The sequence below is a fragment of the Schistocerca nitens genome, chromosome 1 (genome assembly GCF_023898315.1).
Source record: "Schistocerca nitens isolate TAMUIC-IGC-003100 chromosome 1, iqSchNite1.1, whole genome shotgun sequence".
Taxonomy (NCBI): Eukaryota; Metazoa; Arthropoda; class Insecta; order Orthoptera; family Acrididae; genus Schistocerca; species Schistocerca nitens.
The window spans coordinates 390,814,039-390,833,007 of NC_064614.1; the positions used below are offsets into that span (position 1 = coordinate 390,814,039).

The window sequence follows — 18,969 nt, forward strand, 5'->3', positions numbered from 1 at the left end:
AAGCACGCAAGCGCGATCACAAGCGACGCATTAACTCTTTTGTCTTTCGTCCACATCATGCTCCAGATGCATTTGTTACCAGTATTCGATATAAATCATTCAGTCTCTTACGCTTTCATTAAAGGGATCCAACCGCACCTCCTACGCTATCCAACTGATCTTCGTTCACTCACGTTCTTTCCTAAGCGTATACAACACAACATCTTATGTCATCGAACAACCTGTGGGTTATAGACTTCAGCATTCATCTTTACTTAATTCTGCCAGCAATCTTTAGTCTTCTTTCTTAAGCCGTCGGCATACGGACCGTGCTGTCGAACGTTAACATTGAGCGTGCGAAGTTCAATGTGCTGCTGAACGCTCAGGAACGATGCGACTTGTGCATACGGTACCACAAATAAAAACTTCAATATCGAAGTACACGTTTTAAGACAGAAAGGAAAGTACCATGTCCAATCAATAAGGACACAGGCTTATAGAAGTTCCATTACAAACAATGCGACACAATGTGAGACCTGAGTTTCTCCTGGCGTATACAACTTTCAAATAACTTCCGGGAATTCAGCCAGGTAACACTTTCAGCGACCGCCGATATTTCGGCGGGAGAACACCCCGCCATTTTCAAGGCAAACTGCAACGGACAGGCGGCGTGCATGCAAATTTAATACCTCGGTTCTGCGACAGAAGCAGGAAAGATAACACACACACTGAACACTAGTGCCACCAAAGATGACCAAAGTCAGAGCTATCGATAGTGAGACTATGAATTCACAGGTGAGGCAGCACTGACTCTGTTCCTCTGTTTTTTGACAAGGGAGAGAGCCGGATTCCAAACAGAGTTTAAACAGAAACCTCCATCCCTGTTAACAAGGTTGCTCGCTAGTTTAATCTCAACTGCCTCCTTAATGACACTGTCCCAATAGCTGGACGTGCATGCCAATATCTCGGTGTTATTATATAACATGGGGTGACCAGTATCCAAGCAATGTTCGGCAATAGCAGATCTATTTGGCTGCTGTAATCGTGTGTGCCGTTTATGCTCAGTACATCTGTCCTGCGTAAGGCAGGTGTGTATCGTATTCCCTGTAGCTGCGGTATGGCATATATTGGTCAAACTATCAGGACCGTGGAGGACAGATGTACTGAGCATAAACGGCACACACGATTACAGCAGCCAAATAGATCTGCTATTGCCGAACATTGCTTGGATACTGGTCACCCCATGTTATATAATAACACCGAGATATTGGCATGCACGTCCAGCTATTGGGACAGTGTCATTAAGGAGGCAGTTGAGATTAAACTAGCGAGCAACCTCGTTAACAGGGATGGAGGTTTCTGTTTAAACTCTGTTTGGAATCCGGCTCTCTCCCTTGTCAAAAAACAGAGGAACAGAGTCAGTGCTGCCTCACCTGTGAATTCATAGTCTCACTATCGATAGCTCTGACTTTGGTCATCTTTGGTGGCACTAGTGTTCAGTGTGTGTGTTATCTTTCCTGCTTCTGTCGCAGAACCGAGGTATTAAATTTGCATGCACGCCGCCTGTCCGTTGCAGTTTGCCTTGAAAATGGCGGGGTGTTCTCCCGCCGAAATATCGGCGGTCGCTGAAAGTGTTACCTGGCTGAATTCCCGGAAGTTATTTGAAAATGCGACACAAATCTGCGATAGTTCTCCACATACGATAAACACTATTTCATCTTCCCCACATTTTAGTAAAACTCTACAGTCATTCTTACTTGATCACTGTTTCTACCCAGTAGCAGTAACTTTACAACATATAAATCACGAAACTCAAAAGATTAAGCCAATCGAGCAAACTCACTCCTCAAAAAAGGTGAACTTATATTTACGTAACATCAAATATTGTAGTATATACTTACATTAAACTAATAATAAAGCATCTGAACCTATTACATACACGAATATTATGAAAAAAATATGTAGACTTGGCGAGATGCGAACTATCATCAGATCACGTATGTGGTTTGGAATCATCAACGCTACTCACTACGCTTTTTTTTATCTAATTTTGTTCGCTTTTGTTCGTTGCATCTGCTTGGGGCGGACGTCATAATACATCTGTTGAAGTCCGTTGTTTATCAATTAACTCATTTTTTTTTATTACAGACGGCAGCTAACCTTCTGAACGAACACGCTGAGCTACCGTGCCGGCAAACGCTAAACTGATTACAGTTCGTTTATTGCCCTCTTATAAGATCTTCCCACTTGCTACAAGCTTTAATCGTAGCTATGTTACTAACTGAAATTTTATTATAACAAATTCTACCAAGAACAATGTGTTTTCGTGGATCCTCAGTATGTCGCTACCTTCAAATGATATACTCTCATAATACGTAAGTTACAATAATTCTTTTGCCACGAGTATGATGTTTCTCATTATTTTATTGGAACAAATCACACAGTTAACAACAGGTTTTCCAGTGATTCTCAATTTGCTGATGCTCAGAAACGGCATATATACGTATGGGCTTGAAATGAATGCCAATATGGCGTCTCACAACACTGTGCTGAAGGGAGATGGCGTGCATGTGACGTAAGTGGCGTTGTGCCATCTGATTGGTCAACGCTCAGACGCACGCTCAGGATATCTGACATGCTAGATATTGCTCTGCACGGTCGGAAAGACTCCCGAACGTGCTATTCCACGGTATGACGTCAGAAACTCGGCACGCTCAACGCGCAACGTTCGGTTGCACGGTCCGTGTGCCGACGGCTTTACGCTCAAGCTCGGAGACGGTGCGGTATAGGCCTATAGTTGTATTCGTCTTAAGGTTGAGGTGCACTCTTGTGGCAATGCCTGCTTACAAATAAATAAATAAATTTGTTTTTGGGTACATACCACCTTAAGCAAATACAATTTTTCTTACTTTTCATCCGAGACGTTTCGGTGGAGTTACAGCACCATCAGTGGATTTTCTTTAATTTTCTTTCTGTTAAATAATAGGAAAGTTATTCTTTACTATCTGCACAAACAGAATTACAATTTTTAATAAAAGTGTTCCACAAATCTGAAAACGAATAACATTTTTAACATGTACCTTGTTACCACACGCTGTGGTTTTTGTGGTTTTCTCTATTTATCGTCCTAGCTGATTTTCTTTCACAGTTTTTTGCCTGGAACCACAGAGAACTTAATGTAGAAAAATTATTTACGTAGAAAATTTAGACTGAGAATGTTACATTGTTCTCGTTAACATTATTTTGTGTTTGCGTATTTATTGTTAGGATCGTCTGACAGTTCCTTGTGTGCAGAGAACAGAATTCTATTTCAGCGAGATGTTTATTATTTTGGCTACACATTTCTCTGAAATGGTACTCTGTTCTCTGCCCCCAAAAAATTGTCAGACGACTCTAGGCCATAAGCACACATGCATAAACCAACAAAATCTCCATGGACTAACTCCCACGCTCGCTAACTTATTCACAGCGTAAAACCAAAACAGGATTCAAAACTGCTGCCCAGAATATATTCAACTGTTCACCATTTCATTTTCGTACCTTCTAACACCGACACAGAGCATTTTTAAAAGTGCAGTTTCACAGTGAAGATAATGATAAGAGACTCACAAAACAATATTACAATGCCTTACATGCTAGTGCGGAATAGAATACTAGTACTCACAATCATTAAAATTCAATATACAAAAAAAATCTGCGAATTCCATAAAAAGCTTGCCTGTTATAAGACAAACACCTAAAGTAGTACTTCAATATTATGTCTTGGCAACAATAAGAAGAAGGAAACTTCAAAAAATCACAAGTGGCATTATTGTATTTCACTTAATAATTACCCTTTTCACAGATTAATGACATTTAGCAAAATCTTAATGTCTGATTCAGCCGGCCGGAGTGGCCGAGCGGTTCTAGGCGCTACAGTCTGGAACCGCGCGACCGCTACGGTCGCAGGCTCGAATCCTGCCTCGCGCATGGACGTGTGTGATGTCCTTAGGTTAGTTAGGTTTAAGTAGTTCTAAGTTCTAGGGGACTGATGACCACAGAAGTTAAGTCCCATAGTGCTCAGAGCCATTTGAACCGTTTGTCTGATTCATGGACAGAAAGAAAAATAACCAGAACAGTCCAAATTTATACTGTCACTTTGCTACACTTGTTGCTCCAAAACTCTTCCATACGAACAGACAAATGTTCAGTTATGCTAATGGGAAAAACCCAAGATATAAGAAAGGTGGTTTTCATTGCTACATACAGATTTAGTCGATTTCAGATCCACTTCAAATTGAAAAACAATTGGGCGGAAAAGCAATTACAGTTTTCAAACAAATACAAAAAAAGAAAGAGTAACAGGAGAGAATCCTAAATCATGTCATTCAGGATCACTGTATAGAGGACATTGTTATCAGTCCAGGAGCTACTATATTTTTCCTGGCTGACTATTTCCTGACGCCTTTTACCAAACTCTACGTAATGACAAAATAGCAGAGACTGTAACTGAGCTTTTAAATTACATGAAAGAGAATAATCTCGCGCCCAGAAACACTACTAACATTTGCTCCTGAGAGAAAATAGTGTATATTTTTGAAAGACAGTTTGAGAACACGCAGAAAGCTGAACAACATATAGTGAAGATATGCAAGGCAATAAAGCAACAATTGTTTTGAATTTTTTATGAAAGCCATATAGAAGTAGGAAGCTACCTACTTGTTCCCAGTATTAAGTGGAAAAAAGAGAACCAGCAGTATCAACACACTGAAAGCTAACAACCAAAACAACTATGCATATACAATGACACACTGTAACTGGAACAGTAGAAATAAAACTACAGACAAGATCCATTTCAGTATATGAGAAGACGTTGCAGAATATGTAGTGATAATATGAGGTATTGAGAAAGCTTACAAATGTAGCAGTTTGGTATAGAAGTGTGTTTCAAAACTCAGTCGTCACGTATTTGCCAATTAAATTGTCAGAATTTGTAGGAGGTTCAATGACTAGTAAAACTCTTGGCGTAAAATACCAAAAATATATCAGTGGATGGGAATACAAAACTGCCCATTAGACACTAATGACGCTTTTAAAGTAAATACTTGTCTCATAAAGAAGAAACCGTATGGTTATAACAAGGGCTGACAAGAGCAGGTTACGTACATAAACAGCAACAGCACAAAACCAAATATTTTTGAAACACACAGAATATATTTCAGATCAAAGATGTCACACATGATTACAGTCACAAACCACTCCCTACCACAAACCCCACCCCCAACCTCAAATAAACTTGTTTTTTGTTTTCTAAGTAGGCAACAATATGACCAAATAAACGGATTAACTATTTCAAGGAAGCAACAAGACCAATAACTAAAATTAAGCAGAGCGTTTTTTTTTTTTTAGTTTCTCCGTTCAAAACATGCAATTCTCAAACAATTTTCAGTTTTCTCTTGTTTCATATCGTCTGTACTGTGTTATTTTCCGTTTGATGGTAGTTATTAAGCAAAATGATGAAATGGTGAAGATTGTTCAGCCAATTTAACCAGCGGATTTTCATAATCTTACTACTGAATGGCACGGGAGTCTATAAGAAGAAACCTTATCATTGCCCGCAATGCGATGAAGAATTAATTCACTTGCTGCTTAGAATCTGACAAACGGTGTTGGTTTGGAGAAATATGAAGAGCAATTAGGAAGTCTGTAGGGTACAGCAGTTTCTCTGACAATAAGTTGTGGTGTTGTTATAGATGCAGTTAGTCTCCCAATTTACTGCATGTGTTTACAAGAATATTTTCGAAAAACTGAAATATCAAACCTGTGAAATAAAGAAAGTGTCGTTCGACAGAACACGCAGTCACAGGAGATGAGGGGAAGAAAACTACAACAAACCTTGCAAATAGCAACGGATACACAAGTCCGAGTCAAACTGTACTCGACTTCGTAAGGATGGCTTCCACGCTCGTAGTGCCAGAGTGTTCACGAACATCTCACCTACGTAGCGTTCACACGCACTGGACGAAGGGGTATCGTGGATGTGGGGTAAACTGAAAGAGATTGCGTTCCAGAATTAATGTCGAGTATAATACGAGATACGTTTACAACTGAGTAGATCGTAAAAATCGGCAGAGCCCCTCATTCCAGTAGAGTTTTGAAGGACTAATGTTATGGGCACAAGTGAACGTTAATGAATGTGTGAGTCGCTACATCGTTCTTTTCTTTTCTTGGGCAATTTCAAAATGAAATCAGGAGGCACTAAATTTTTTTACATTATTCTGAAGTCACTGCCAAATTATTTTTGTTTATATAGTGTTCAAAAGAAGTTTTCTACCATCTGCATATCTGCAAACGTGTGTACCCTTAGGTTCAAGGAGAGCACGGAATGAAAAAGTAAACCTTAAAAAATAAAACAAAAAGATATCCAAAATAAAGGCGCTCTGTTCGAGACATGTGGTGAATCAAATTCTGATGATGCTGACATTTACTACAGCGTTGCTCCACCCTATTCATTGTACAATGCATAGGCCCTCCTTGTCATGATATTCACAAGCTGGTCGAGATGTTCTGTTCTTCGACCGCAGCCGTCCTGAAGTCATCCAGTCTGTGAGGAGGGCACTGCGGCAATGGAGTGCAAGTTTCAACTGTTCCCAACCATACTCAATTTAATTCATATCAGCAGTTACCTTATGCGACTCCATTCGCTTAATTCCTACCTTGGAGGATGATATTCACTAGTGGTGTGGTGTGCTAATGCAATATCGTCCGGAAATGTTGACTGTAGGGCTTCAAAGTGCGTTGGAGTATCCTGCCCCGATAAGGTACGGCCCTAAAATTATCATCTATAGCAATGACAGGCGTCCAGTATCCCTACATGATGATGAACCAACTTTCTGCTGAACCAGTGGCACAGATTGCCTGAGACGTGCACTGGTACCTAGCCACTCGCTGCGCTAATTGACAGTGCAGAAGACCCAACGTCTCGATCCAGGTTCCATATCACCTTTTTGGCGCTCCACGGTGCATGACGTTTTGCTCGGCGGTTGTTCGTAATGGAGGCCTAGACGCCAAATTTATCGTATGGAGTCAGTTGCATACTGTCTGGGTCTACACAGTCCTCCCAATTCCCTTCAGAAAGGCAGGGCGCAGTTGGTTGGTTTGGGAAGGGGACCGAGTAGCGAGGTCATCGGTCCCATCGGATAAGGGAAGGATGGGAAAGGAAATCGGCCGTGCCCTTTCAAAGGAACCATCCCGGCATTTGCCTGAAGGGAGGAAATCACGGGAAACCTAAATCAGGATGGCCGTCGTCTTCCAGAATGCGAGTCCAGTGTGCTAACCACTGCGCCACCCCACTCGGTGCAGGGCGCAGTTCTGTTGCATTCTACTCGAGATACCTACAGGGTGTTTCAAAAATGACCGGTATATTTGAAACGGCAATAAAAACTAAACGAGCAGCGATAGAAATACACCGTTTGTTGCAATATGCTTGGGACAACAGTACATTTTCAGGCAGACAAACTTTCGAAATTACAGTAGTTACAATTTTCAACAACAGATGGCGCTGCGGTCTGGGAAACTCTATAGTACGATATTTTCCACATATCCACCATGCGTAGCAATAATATGGCGTAGTCTCTGAATGAAATTACCCGAGACCGAGCGAGGTGTCGCAGTGGTTAGCACACTGGACTCGCATTCGGGAGGGCGACGGTTCAATCCCGCGTCCGGCCATCCTGATTTAGGTTTTCCGTGATTTCCCTAGATCACTCCAGGCAAATGCCGGGATGGTTCCTTTGAAAGGGCACGGCCGACTTCCTTCCCCATCCTTCCCTCATCCGAGCTTGTGCTCCGTCTCTAATGACCTAGTTGTCGACGGGACGTTAAACACCAATATCCTCCTCCTCCTCCTGAAATTACCCGAAACCTTTGACAACGTGTCTGGCGGAATGGCTTCACATGCAGATGAGATGTACTGCTTCAGCTGTTCAATTGTTTCTGGATTCTGGCGGTACACCTGGTCTTTCAAGTGTCCCCACAGAAAGAAGTCACAGGGGTTCATGTCTGGCGAATAGGGAGGCCAATCCACGCCGCCTCCTGTATGTTTCGGATAGCCCAAAGCAATCACACGATCATCGAAATATTCATTCAGGAAATTAAAGACGTCGGCCGTGCGATGTGGCCAGGCATCATCTTGCATAAACCACGAGGTGTTCGCAGTGTCGTCTAAGGCAGTTTGTACCGCCACAAATTCACGAAGAATGTCCAGATAGCGTGATGCAGTAATCGTTTCGGATCTGAGAAATGGGCCAATGATTTCTTTGGAAGAAATGGCGGCCCAGACCAGTACTTTTTGAGGATGCAGGGACGATGGGACTGCAACATGGGGCTTTTCGGTTCCCCATATACGCCAGTTCTGTTTATTGACGAAGCCGTCCAGGTAAAAATAAGCTTCGTCAGTAAACCAAATGCTGCCCACATGCATATCGCCGTCATCAATCCTGTGCACTATATCGTTAGCGAATGTATCTCGTGCAGCAATGGTAGCGGCGCTGAGGGGTTGCCGCGTTTGAATTTTGTATGGATAGAGGTGTAAACTCTGGCGCATGAGACGATACGTGGACGTTGGCGTCATTTGGACCGCAGCTGCAACACGGCGAACGGAAACCCGAGGCCGCTGTTGGATCACCTGCTGCACTAGCTGCGCGTTGCCCTCTGTGGTTGCCATACGCGGTCGCCCTACCTTTCCAGCACGTTCATCTGTCACGTTCCCAGTCCGTTGAAATTTTTCAAACAGATCCTTTATTGTATCGCTTTTCGGTCCTTTGGTTACATTAAACCTCCGTTGAAAACTTCGTCTTGTTGCAACAACACTGTGTTCTAGGCGGTGGAATTCCAACACCAGAAAAATCCTCTGTTCTAAGGAATAAACCATGTTGTCTACAGCACACTTGCACGTTGTGAACAGCACACGCTTACAGCAGAAAGACGACGTACAGAATGGCCCACCCACAGACTGTGTTGTCTTCTATATCTTTCACATCACTTGCAGCGCCATCTGTTGTTGAAAATTGTAACTACTGTAATTTCGAAAGTTTGTCCGCCTGAAAATGTACTGTTGTCCCAAGCATATTGCAACAAACGGTGTATTTCTATCGCTGCTCGTTTAGTTTTTATTGCCGTTTCAAATATACCGGTCATTTTTGAAACACCCTGTAAATGCTGTAACTTGTAGGTACCGGCCATCAGCTGGTGTCGTTGAAGAGGAGGGACCACTACGAGGCAGGTCTTCAATGTTTCTGCTTTCAACATTAATCCTAATCTTCGATTGAAGTCACTCAGAGACACGTCAGTTCGGCGTGCAATCACCTTGCCATAAAGTAGCAATGCGTGCACGATCTAACCTCGGAATGACCCTTTCAGGGCTTGTCGACAGACTGTGAGCCTCATTGTTCCATTGACGATTCTAGGCAGAACACACTCTACTGAAATGTTCAGAAAGCAGATTTACTTGTAGCTCTATTAGCTGTATGTAGTGCCTTCACGCGGTTAGAGGAATACTGAAAAAGAGGTTTCCGAAAAGAAAAGCATACAAATTATACAAGCCATGACGTTTGAGTGTCATGTGAATCCAAAATCACTCCTCAGTGTCACTCGAAGAGAATTCTTGTTAAGATTTTCTACTCTAATTACTTGGTAGAATGGCAACGTTTAATTTGACGACTCTTTTGGACACTCATGACTGTCATCCACATTTTAGTGCCATACATCGTTCATAGATCAAAGGAAGGCCATGGAGGGGATGAACTTAGCGAAAATGAAGAAAACAGAACTCTTTGTGGATTAATTTAGGATATTTCATATTCGCAGTACGATTAGTACTCATAAGGATGCAATCATTCAGTCGAAACGAAAATGTCATTCATTAACGTTCTTCTGTGTTCATTTTATTTTATTATTTTCGAGTGACCTACATAAGTTAAGAAGAATGAACTGACAAATGAAAGGCATGTGCTTTTTACCCCGCCTCCCGATTGCGTGCCCCAAGCAATGTATAAAAGTGTTGAATTAGTATGTTTTATGAATGTTCACTAAGTTTTGTGCGAGTTGGTTTATCGCAAATGTGTCTATACGAGTACAGTTAATTTGACGAAAGACACTTCATTTCCTTTTGTACTTTTATTGACGTAATGTGAATCTTTGTAAATTTTACTAGTGACCGTCAGTATATTTTAAAGTGACAATTCGAATTACTATACGGAGATAAATTAGGAATCCATTACGTACTGGCTTGCCGAACGAAGTAAAAATCGAATGCACTTGCTTGTCCTTGTTGGCCTTAGATTTGGCCAGAAAGAAATCAGGGCGGTAATATTGACATATCGCATGAATTACCACAAAAACAAACAAAGAACAGAGTGAAGGTAAAACAAATGAAATCGGTGATTTGAGTGTTGATAGTGAATCGTATGGACGTCCAATAAAACTCTGCGATTACATTACAGTAAAGGCTCTTGACGTTTGTGGAGAATTACAAGGGAAAGGAAAATATTTGGATCTCACCGAAACTTAGTGGCGAGCACGTGGTATCTCTCCTAAATATGTGACAGTCTCAGTTCTTGCAGAAACTTGCTGAGTTTTCTCAAAGTAAGGAAGTAACGATTTCTGACGAAAAGCCAATATTATGCACAACGGCGTGCAGTGGTAGAATGAGAATGACGACTCAGAATAGGTGCGGCAACCGATTTTCATCCGCGAAGTTAATGGAGACCGATGATACCCTGCTGTCTTACAGATCATTATCCAGACACCTTTTACGGCTTTATCCTTTCGCGAGGCAAGCCTGAGCAGTGAAGTAGCTCCCAATAATCCCTTTGAAAAATTTCTTGGTTCCAGAACATGGAACGTATATGAGAGGAATTATCACGTCAACTCACTGAGAAGAACATTAAATTATATATAATTATATTAAGCGGTGTTTCTAATTTTATTTGAACTTTCATTACCAAACTTGATGTCCATTATATAACGACCTAAGAGAAAAAGATAAGATGTTTCCACAGAAACTTTGTACGTCACTTCTCCTTAAGCGAAGATCCCCGGATGAAATTAAACTATTCAGGCTTCTTATAGAAAATAAAAAGTGGGGAGAATAACTGTTCATTTTGGTTCAATCTCTCTGGTATTCTAGTACAGAAGTGAGCAGCTGTCATTTCACTGGATTATCATGCTTATTAAAAGTAGCCCACACACGTTTATGAGAAAACTGAATTAATTTCGCCACAAGGGCCCGGTCCATAAACGAATAAAGCACGAAGGACACATTTCAGAAAATATGATGAAGTCGAGTGTCCCCTTCAGAGTAGAGTAACGTAATAAAGAGCTGCTCAATAAGAAATGAAGTTGCAGGAACCACTGACAGTGAAGCATCACCACCAACATCGCAGGTGAGTAAACAGAGCATATGATTAGTCAGTCTGTTCGATAGTGTACTCTCCTCAAGTTTACTAACAAAATCACATTTTGATACCAAAGTACTCCATATTCTTAGGGTTTAGCTGTCACAAATTAAACGATACTCACTGGACCGTGTGGTAATAGCAACGACGAGAGAACTTTTTTTTTTTTTTTTTTTTGTACGAGGAACCCTTCACTGAATTCTATGATAATATACTTCTTTATTGAGAAAATGTGCATACTTCCAGACGATCAACGGGAAGTAAAATAAAATGTGTATGTGGAAATGATCACAGCGATTTAGGTAGAAGTAAATGCTTAAGCCAACGCGTTAAAAGGAAAGTACATTTGTCTGAAACCATTTCTATGCTCGGTTAATCGGTGATCAACCCACTGTGGTCAGTATAATGTACCGATCGATGCATTTATAAAATGCACTGTATTTTCATGCGCTCCGTAGACACTACATTTGAGATACCGTACAGTCATTTATGTAAGAGATACGCACAATCTAAATAGAGAAAACTTACGTAACGTGGCCTTATTTTAACTATACATATTTTTGAGAATCATTTAATTACGAAAGTTGTCTCTCTGATAATTTACAGTTGAAGTAACTTACTTTAGTACTGTAAGGCCTTTGGGAGCGAGAGAGGTCTCGCATTTACAATTTATGTTCCCCATAATTTTTCTAAGCTGATCATCTAATTGTTGAAGTGACTTTTAACGAATTCAAAGGACGACTGCTATCATCAAAACTGTTAATGTGGAGCAACACTGAAGATAGCACAACGGAAGAAGTAAAGAGGCGTATATGCATTGCTAATAGGCAGCTCCCTGTGGGTTGTTCGTCAGCTGCGTGAGAAATAACCTCTTCTGCCGTCGCACTTTGACACCTTCACTTCGCAATTTATGAAGTTTTTGAGGGCGTTTAGTTTTATGTTGTCGATGGCGGTGCTCTAATATAATCTACTCGCCTTTGGCAGCGCTTAGATCTGGTTGCCGTCAATAGTCATCCGCATTCACTCTAAAACACTCTTCGAAGAAGAAAGGGGCTCAGAGTATGAATCTGCGGTTTGGCGTGGTGGTCAGAAATTGTGCGCTGACACTTGACCTTCCGTTTCCGGTTACAAAGGCAAGTTGCGACAGGTGTAGTAAAGGGAATGCCTACAAGACGCCTGGCCGTCCTCTTCTGGAGTATTGCTGCACGGTATGGGATCCGTATCAGATGAGATCGACGGAGGACATCGAAGCAGCTCAAAGAAAGGCACTTCGTTTTGCATTACTACGAAGTAGGGGAGAGGGTCCCACCGATATGAAACACGAGTTGGTGTGGCAGTCATTAAGATAAGCTGAGATGAGAAGTCGAGGGATAGGGATACGCACATATACAGATGGCGGTAGTATCGCGTACACAAGGGATAAAAGGGCAGTGCACTGGCGGAGCTGTCATTTGTGCTCCGGTTATTCATGTGAAAAGGTTTCCGACCTTGTTTTGGTCGCAAGACGGGAAATAACAGACTTAGAACGCGGGATGTAGTTGCAGGTAGACCTATGGGATATTCCGTTCCGGAAACCGTTAGGAAATTCAACATTCCGAGATCCACGGCGTCAAGCATGTGCCGAGAACACCAAATTTCAGGTTTTTCCTTTCACCACGGATAGCACAGTGGCCAAAGGCCTTCACTTAACGACCGAGAGCAGAGGCGTTTGCGTAAAGTTGTCAGCGCTCACAAACAAGCAACACTGCGTGAGATAAAAGCAAAAATAAATGTGGGATGTATGCATCCGACGAGAGTACCTTGCTAACAGCGCGACGCCTCCTGCAGCGACTCTCCTAGGCTCGTGACCATATTGGTTGAAACCTAGAGGACTGGAAAACCTGGCCTCGTCAGATAAGTCCTGATTCCAGTTGGTAAGAACTGATGGTAGAGTTCCAGTGTGGCACACACCCCACCAAGTCATGGACCCAAGTTGTGAACAAGGCACTGTGCAAGATGGTGGTGGTTCCATAGTGGTGCGGGCTGTGCTTAACTAGAATGGACTGGGTCCTCTGGTCCAACTGAACCGATCATTGACTGAAATGGTTATGTCGGCTACTTGGAGGCCATTTGCAGCTATTCGTGGACTTCATGTTCCCAAACAGTGATGGAATTTTCATGGATGACAATGCGCCATGTCACTGGGCTACTATTGTTCGCGATTTGTTTGAAGAATATTCTGGACAGTTCGAGCGAATGATATGGTCATCCCGATGGCCTGATTTGAATCTGATCGAACATTTATGGGACATAATCTAGCGGTCAGTCCGTGCACAAAGTCCTGCAACGGCATCACTTTCACAATGTTGGATGGCTACAGAGGCAGCATGGCTCGATGTTTCGGTGGTGGACTTCCAACGAGTTGCTGAGTCCATGGCATGTCGAGCGGCTACACCACTCCTAACAGAAGGAGGCCAGGCTCGTTATTAGGAGGTATCCCATAACTTCCGTCACCTCAGTGTAAAGGTATTTTTTGCTGCAGTAAGATTTTTTCCGGAAATTTCATTCACCATCTCTCTCTTCTTAATGTGAAAGTATTTTGTTGACATCAATCTACATAGGCAGAAATGATCACTGTTATAAAATAAGAGAAATCAGAGCTCGCACGGAAAGATCTGAGTGCTCATTTTTCTTGTGCGCTTTTCGATAATGGAACGGTACAGAAATAATCTGAAGGTGATTTGATTAACCGCGTGCCATTTACTTAAGTGTGAAGCAGTAGTAGATGTAGGCATTAATTTCTTCCACCATTAACTTTCGAACTGGCTATCTCTTACATGAAAGGCATAGCGTACCATGGAGCTTAATAGAGGAAAATATTTTTACTTTGGAGTAACTGGTTTTAATCCTAGAATCAAGATTAGTAGAAGGCTGTGATGATCCCTTCATCAAGATTGCAGCCAATGTCTCATCTACTCTTCTCACTACGTATTCCCACTTCTCAGCCGGCCGGTGTGGCCGTGCGGTTCTAGGCGCTTCAATCTGGAACCGCGTGACCGCTACGGTTGCAGGTTCGAATCCTGCCTCGGGCATGGAAGTGTGTGATGTCCTTAGGTTAGTTAGGTTTAAGTAGTTCTAAGTTCTAGGGGACTGATGACCACAGATGCTAAGTCCCATAGTGCTCAGAGCCATCTGAACCATTTGAACCCACTTCTCACTACATATCATCGTCGAACTGATTGGCGTTATTCTCTACATACGATCCATTTTAGACAATTTCTCCGAGGGAATGTAAAGAATTTTCTGAATCGTTTGGATGATAATATAATTATACTGTTTGTGTATTTTTGCGCGTGGACACTGTTCTTACTGAAAATGCTCACAAAAACCACTGTGTGAAAATAATTATTGCAGGTGATGCTGCTGGTCTTCATTTTTATTTGGTTGTGTTCAAGAAAGACCGTGAGAGTTTTGCAGTTACCAAAATATTTCCTGAAGAGACTAATACTGCATCTGGACGTCACGTCTACTGTTTGTCTAAGGAGAACATGTACGTTTTTAGTAAAGGGAGCATAACCCTCGTAGGTGATAGTTGTCTTTGTCTGCCTGTGAAAAGACCACTGATGCTGACATCAATTCGCTGGAGTTTAACATACGGTACACAAAAGAACCAGAATTCTAAAGATTTTTCTATATTTTTTAAAGGCATGTCATTATGTTTTCCCCGAACACAGATAAATAACATATTCTTACAGTCGATTGCATTTACAGAATTAACCATACAGGCCAGTTTATGTGAGTTTTCTACTGACAGCTCACACGCCAAATGATTTTCAGCAGCAATGATGACCAAATGCGCACATTCAGACTGTTTCAGTAAGTTATTCTAACTTAGACATTTTGTTAACTGATTCTTCCGTCGCTTCTCGGAAGAACAACGTAATTATAAATGAAAAGCACACTGTGTATGTTCTACAGAATTAATTTATTTAGCTAACTGGTTTTCGGCTTAAAAAGCCACAATTCGAAAACTAACCAATTAAATTAATCCTGTAGAACATACACAATATTCTGCGGTTCATTTATACTTATATATTTTCATAGGCCTTTACAACCGTAAAAAATGTAAATGGTTATTAAGTTTCTAAGCCACGCCATTTTTCCGCAGAACTTGTACATCTAAACGTTTCGCTCCAAATAGATAAAATCTTCTTGAGTACAACTAACATTCAGTCATAAAATCTTGACGGAATGAGATTTTCACTCTGCAGCGGAGTATGCGCTGATTTGAGACTTCCTGTCAGATTAAAACTGTGTGCCGGACCGAGACTCGAACTCGGGACCTTTGCCTAAGGTCTCGAGTTCGAGTCTCGGTCCGGCACACAGTTTTAATCTGCCAGGAAGTTTCAAAATCTTCACATGTTACTGAAAGCTTCGTGTGAAGATGATTTGGAATGGCAATTACATAGTCTAACATATCACAAGTGTGTGTCACGGATGCCGCACACTGCCGACGTTTCATATCAGCTCATTCTCACGAAATATGTTATTAAAAGTCATTAAGTTAAGCATCAAGTACTAAGAGAAATTTGTTTGTGGTTTCAGCAGAGACGGGTCGCGGCTACAGCTCCTACCACGGGCCGTACTACATGCACGCCGAAGACCGCTACCACGTCGGCGCCGCCGGCAAGCTGATAGACGGCAAGATTATCGTCGGTGGCCGTGGCGGAAGTAACAGCGGAGGAGGTGGTGGTGGGGGTGGTGGAGGCGGCGGTGGCGGCGGTGGTGGGGGTACCGTAAGTGGCGTGGTGGCCGCCGACGGAGGCGGTGCCGGAGGCGGTGCGGTCAGTTCCGGATACCAGTACTTCCCGCCGTACAGCGACGCCTCGCCGGGGTTCGCACTCGGTTCCTCAGACTCGGCGTCCTCGCAGCAGGTCAGCTACGACTCGGACTCTGCCAAGGATTCGTACCAGGCGGATGCGGACATGTACGGGATGCCCGCAGCGGCCGCCGACGCCGGCGGGGACATGATGGGTGACTCGCAGATGGACGACATGCCGGCCGGAGGCGGCTACGACTACTCGCCGCCGAAGCAGCCGTTCGGGCTGCGGGAGCAGAACTCGGCCAACAGCATGTCGGCCGGCGACGGCGACAGTGGCGGCGACCAGCAGTACAGGGGCCCCGTCTACCCGTACCAGTCGTATCCCGAGTCCTACCCGGAGGAATACTCGTACTACTCTCACCACGGGGCCGGCGACGACGGCGGAGGCGACGACGAACCTGAGGACAGTTATATGCCACCCGAGAAGCCGAAGGGCAAGAAGAAGCCGTCGGCGCCGCCACCACCTCCCCCAGCACACCCGCCTCCTCCCGAGTATCTACCACCGTACGCGCCGAAGAAGAAGCCGCCACCGTACGGCGGTCACGGCGACGAAGATGACGACAGCTACGTGCCCTACCCTCCGCACGACGGGGGTGACGATGACATGGACGACGGTGACGACCAGCACCACATGCCGCCAGCGCGACCGCCGCCCCCGCCGCCTCCACCTCCTCCGGACATGGGCCACCACGGATACTACCTGCCGCCGCCACCCGATCACCACGACGAGCCGGAGGAGCCGCCGGAATACGAAGAGCACCATCCGAAAGACGAGGACGAGGACAGCAGACTGAACAAGCGGCCCTACAGCTACTACGGCATCGGTCGCAAGCTGTGGTACATCCCGCTCTATTTCAGTGTCTACTTCATCTTCTACGTGACAGCGCTCATCATCAAATCAATCGCGAGGCACAAGATCCGGTACCCGCTGACCCATAGCTGGAACAAGAGGTCAATAGCGGAGGCGGCCGGCGTGGCGCTGGTCGAAACTGTTCAAACATCGCTGCGAGACGCTGCCTCCAAATACGAATGAGGTGCTTCAAATAACAGTACGAACGAACTGAACTACCCAGCTCTAGCTCCGCTCTACTTCCATCGTGGTTATCATCTGCGAATAAGACGTGGCCAGTTCAAGAGTGAACGATGTTTTGGAGGTCCTACGAAAAATATGAGAGCAGAGATCGAGTACGATAATTCTGATTTAAACAGGAGTCGTCTTTATGATATTTTTCTTCTCTTCCGGTACAAGAAAAAATTACAGCATCCTATGGTGATGAATTTCATTTATTCTATGACGTGAATCCGAACTAAATCGACAAAATTTCGTAGGTTGTTCAGAGATACTTTTTGAATATTTTGATATGAGGCTTCGTTAGTCTCCGGTGGCTCGAAAAAGAGTAATTGCGTTTCGTTTCATTTATTACTCTAATTTATCTTAGTTTATGCACTGTACTGCACTGAAAATATCTGCATAAAAGTGCAACAGTGCAGATAGTTCCATTCACACGCGGTGTCTGTTGTTGACAACAATAATTACCACAGTGTTCTTCGCCCTCAAGCTTTTATCCAGTATTGTTTCAGATTTGTTTTCTGGCTGTAGCTGCTATCGTTAACAGCGATACAGAGCAGTATGTGTAGTTTACTAATGAAGAATTGGCTGATATATATCTCGTGTATGAAAATGTAACGGAACAGTGCCATGATTATATTATGCTGAGTTGTTCCCACAGTGACTGCACCAATATCACGAAACTTTTACATCTGAGTGTTGTTTCATTGCTCAGTGCTTCGTATCCAATGTTTTGGTAATTGCGTATTACAGGCTTTTTCGCTGTTTTGACAATACCTTCGCAGAAACAAGGTAACTGTGATAAAAATGAAATCTTATCTGAAGCTGTGGGTTGCCCTGTGGGTTGCGTACACCAAAATACTCAGAAAATATTCCATTACCAACCTAAGAAATTTTTCTCGGTGTTGTTGAGATTCATCACGAATTTTCCCTTTTCTTTCTATTACAAGTCCGTATCTAGGGCATGCTTTTTTGACTAGCTTCCTCGACAAGTTTCCCGGTTTGAGTCCCAGTCCAGCAGAAAGTAATCAAGTGGCGCTCATAAATAACGCACCATCAACATTCCAGTATGAGGCAGCTCTATATTTCTCATTGCATACACCTATAATCTGTCTGTTATTATGGTAAAGGTTCTGTGTATATTTCTAACCACCACTATTCTGTTTCATCTCTTATCTGACTACAATCTTTTTACTATCGTTTTGCCATGTGGTGGTCGGTTTCTTTATTTCTATTTTCTTTTCATATTACACAACTTAAACTTCGTAGTTCACAAACTATGCTTTGGGTATCACAATTCTGGTCGATTTTGTACAGCAGTGACTTCTGCTGTTAGTGTACGTTGAGTTCTCGTCCTCTGAGAAACATTAACAGAGACCGTTGTGTCTTCTTTTACCCTCTACTGTTTAAGTTCCGGGCAGCCTTCACAGAACATGTCATGGCTGTATCAGAACCGATTGGTACGGCAGGATGGTTCTGTATGGCCCGAAGCAAGTTCTTGACTCCAGTCATTCCGAAGTATGTGGTGTCAGAGGAGTCTACCAGTACTTTACGGGCTGTTTCTTTAGCCTCTCTGACGCATGTGCATCACTTCCATGAGTATTGAATCCAATACGTGAAGTTGG

At 43.1% G+C, this 18,969-nt stretch overlaps 1 protein-coding gene across 1 annotated transcript in view; it reads left to right on the forward strand.

Moving 5' to 3' along the window:
* The window catches only part of LOC126248958 (histone-lysine N-methyltransferase SETD1A), a 55,394-nt gene extending 38,086 nt beyond the window's left edge, over positions 1-17,308 (forward strand). Inside the window, exons 3-4 of the mRNA XM_049950534.1 lie at positions 15,999-16,124; positions 16,218-17,308. Of these exons, the coding sequence (XP_049806491.1) occupies positions 15,999-16,124; positions 16,218-17,308 (1,217 nt within the window). The remainder of the gene's footprint in view (positions 1-15,998; positions 16,125-16,217) is intronic.
* The last annotated feature ends 1,661 nt before the right edge of the window (positions 17,309-18,969 follow it).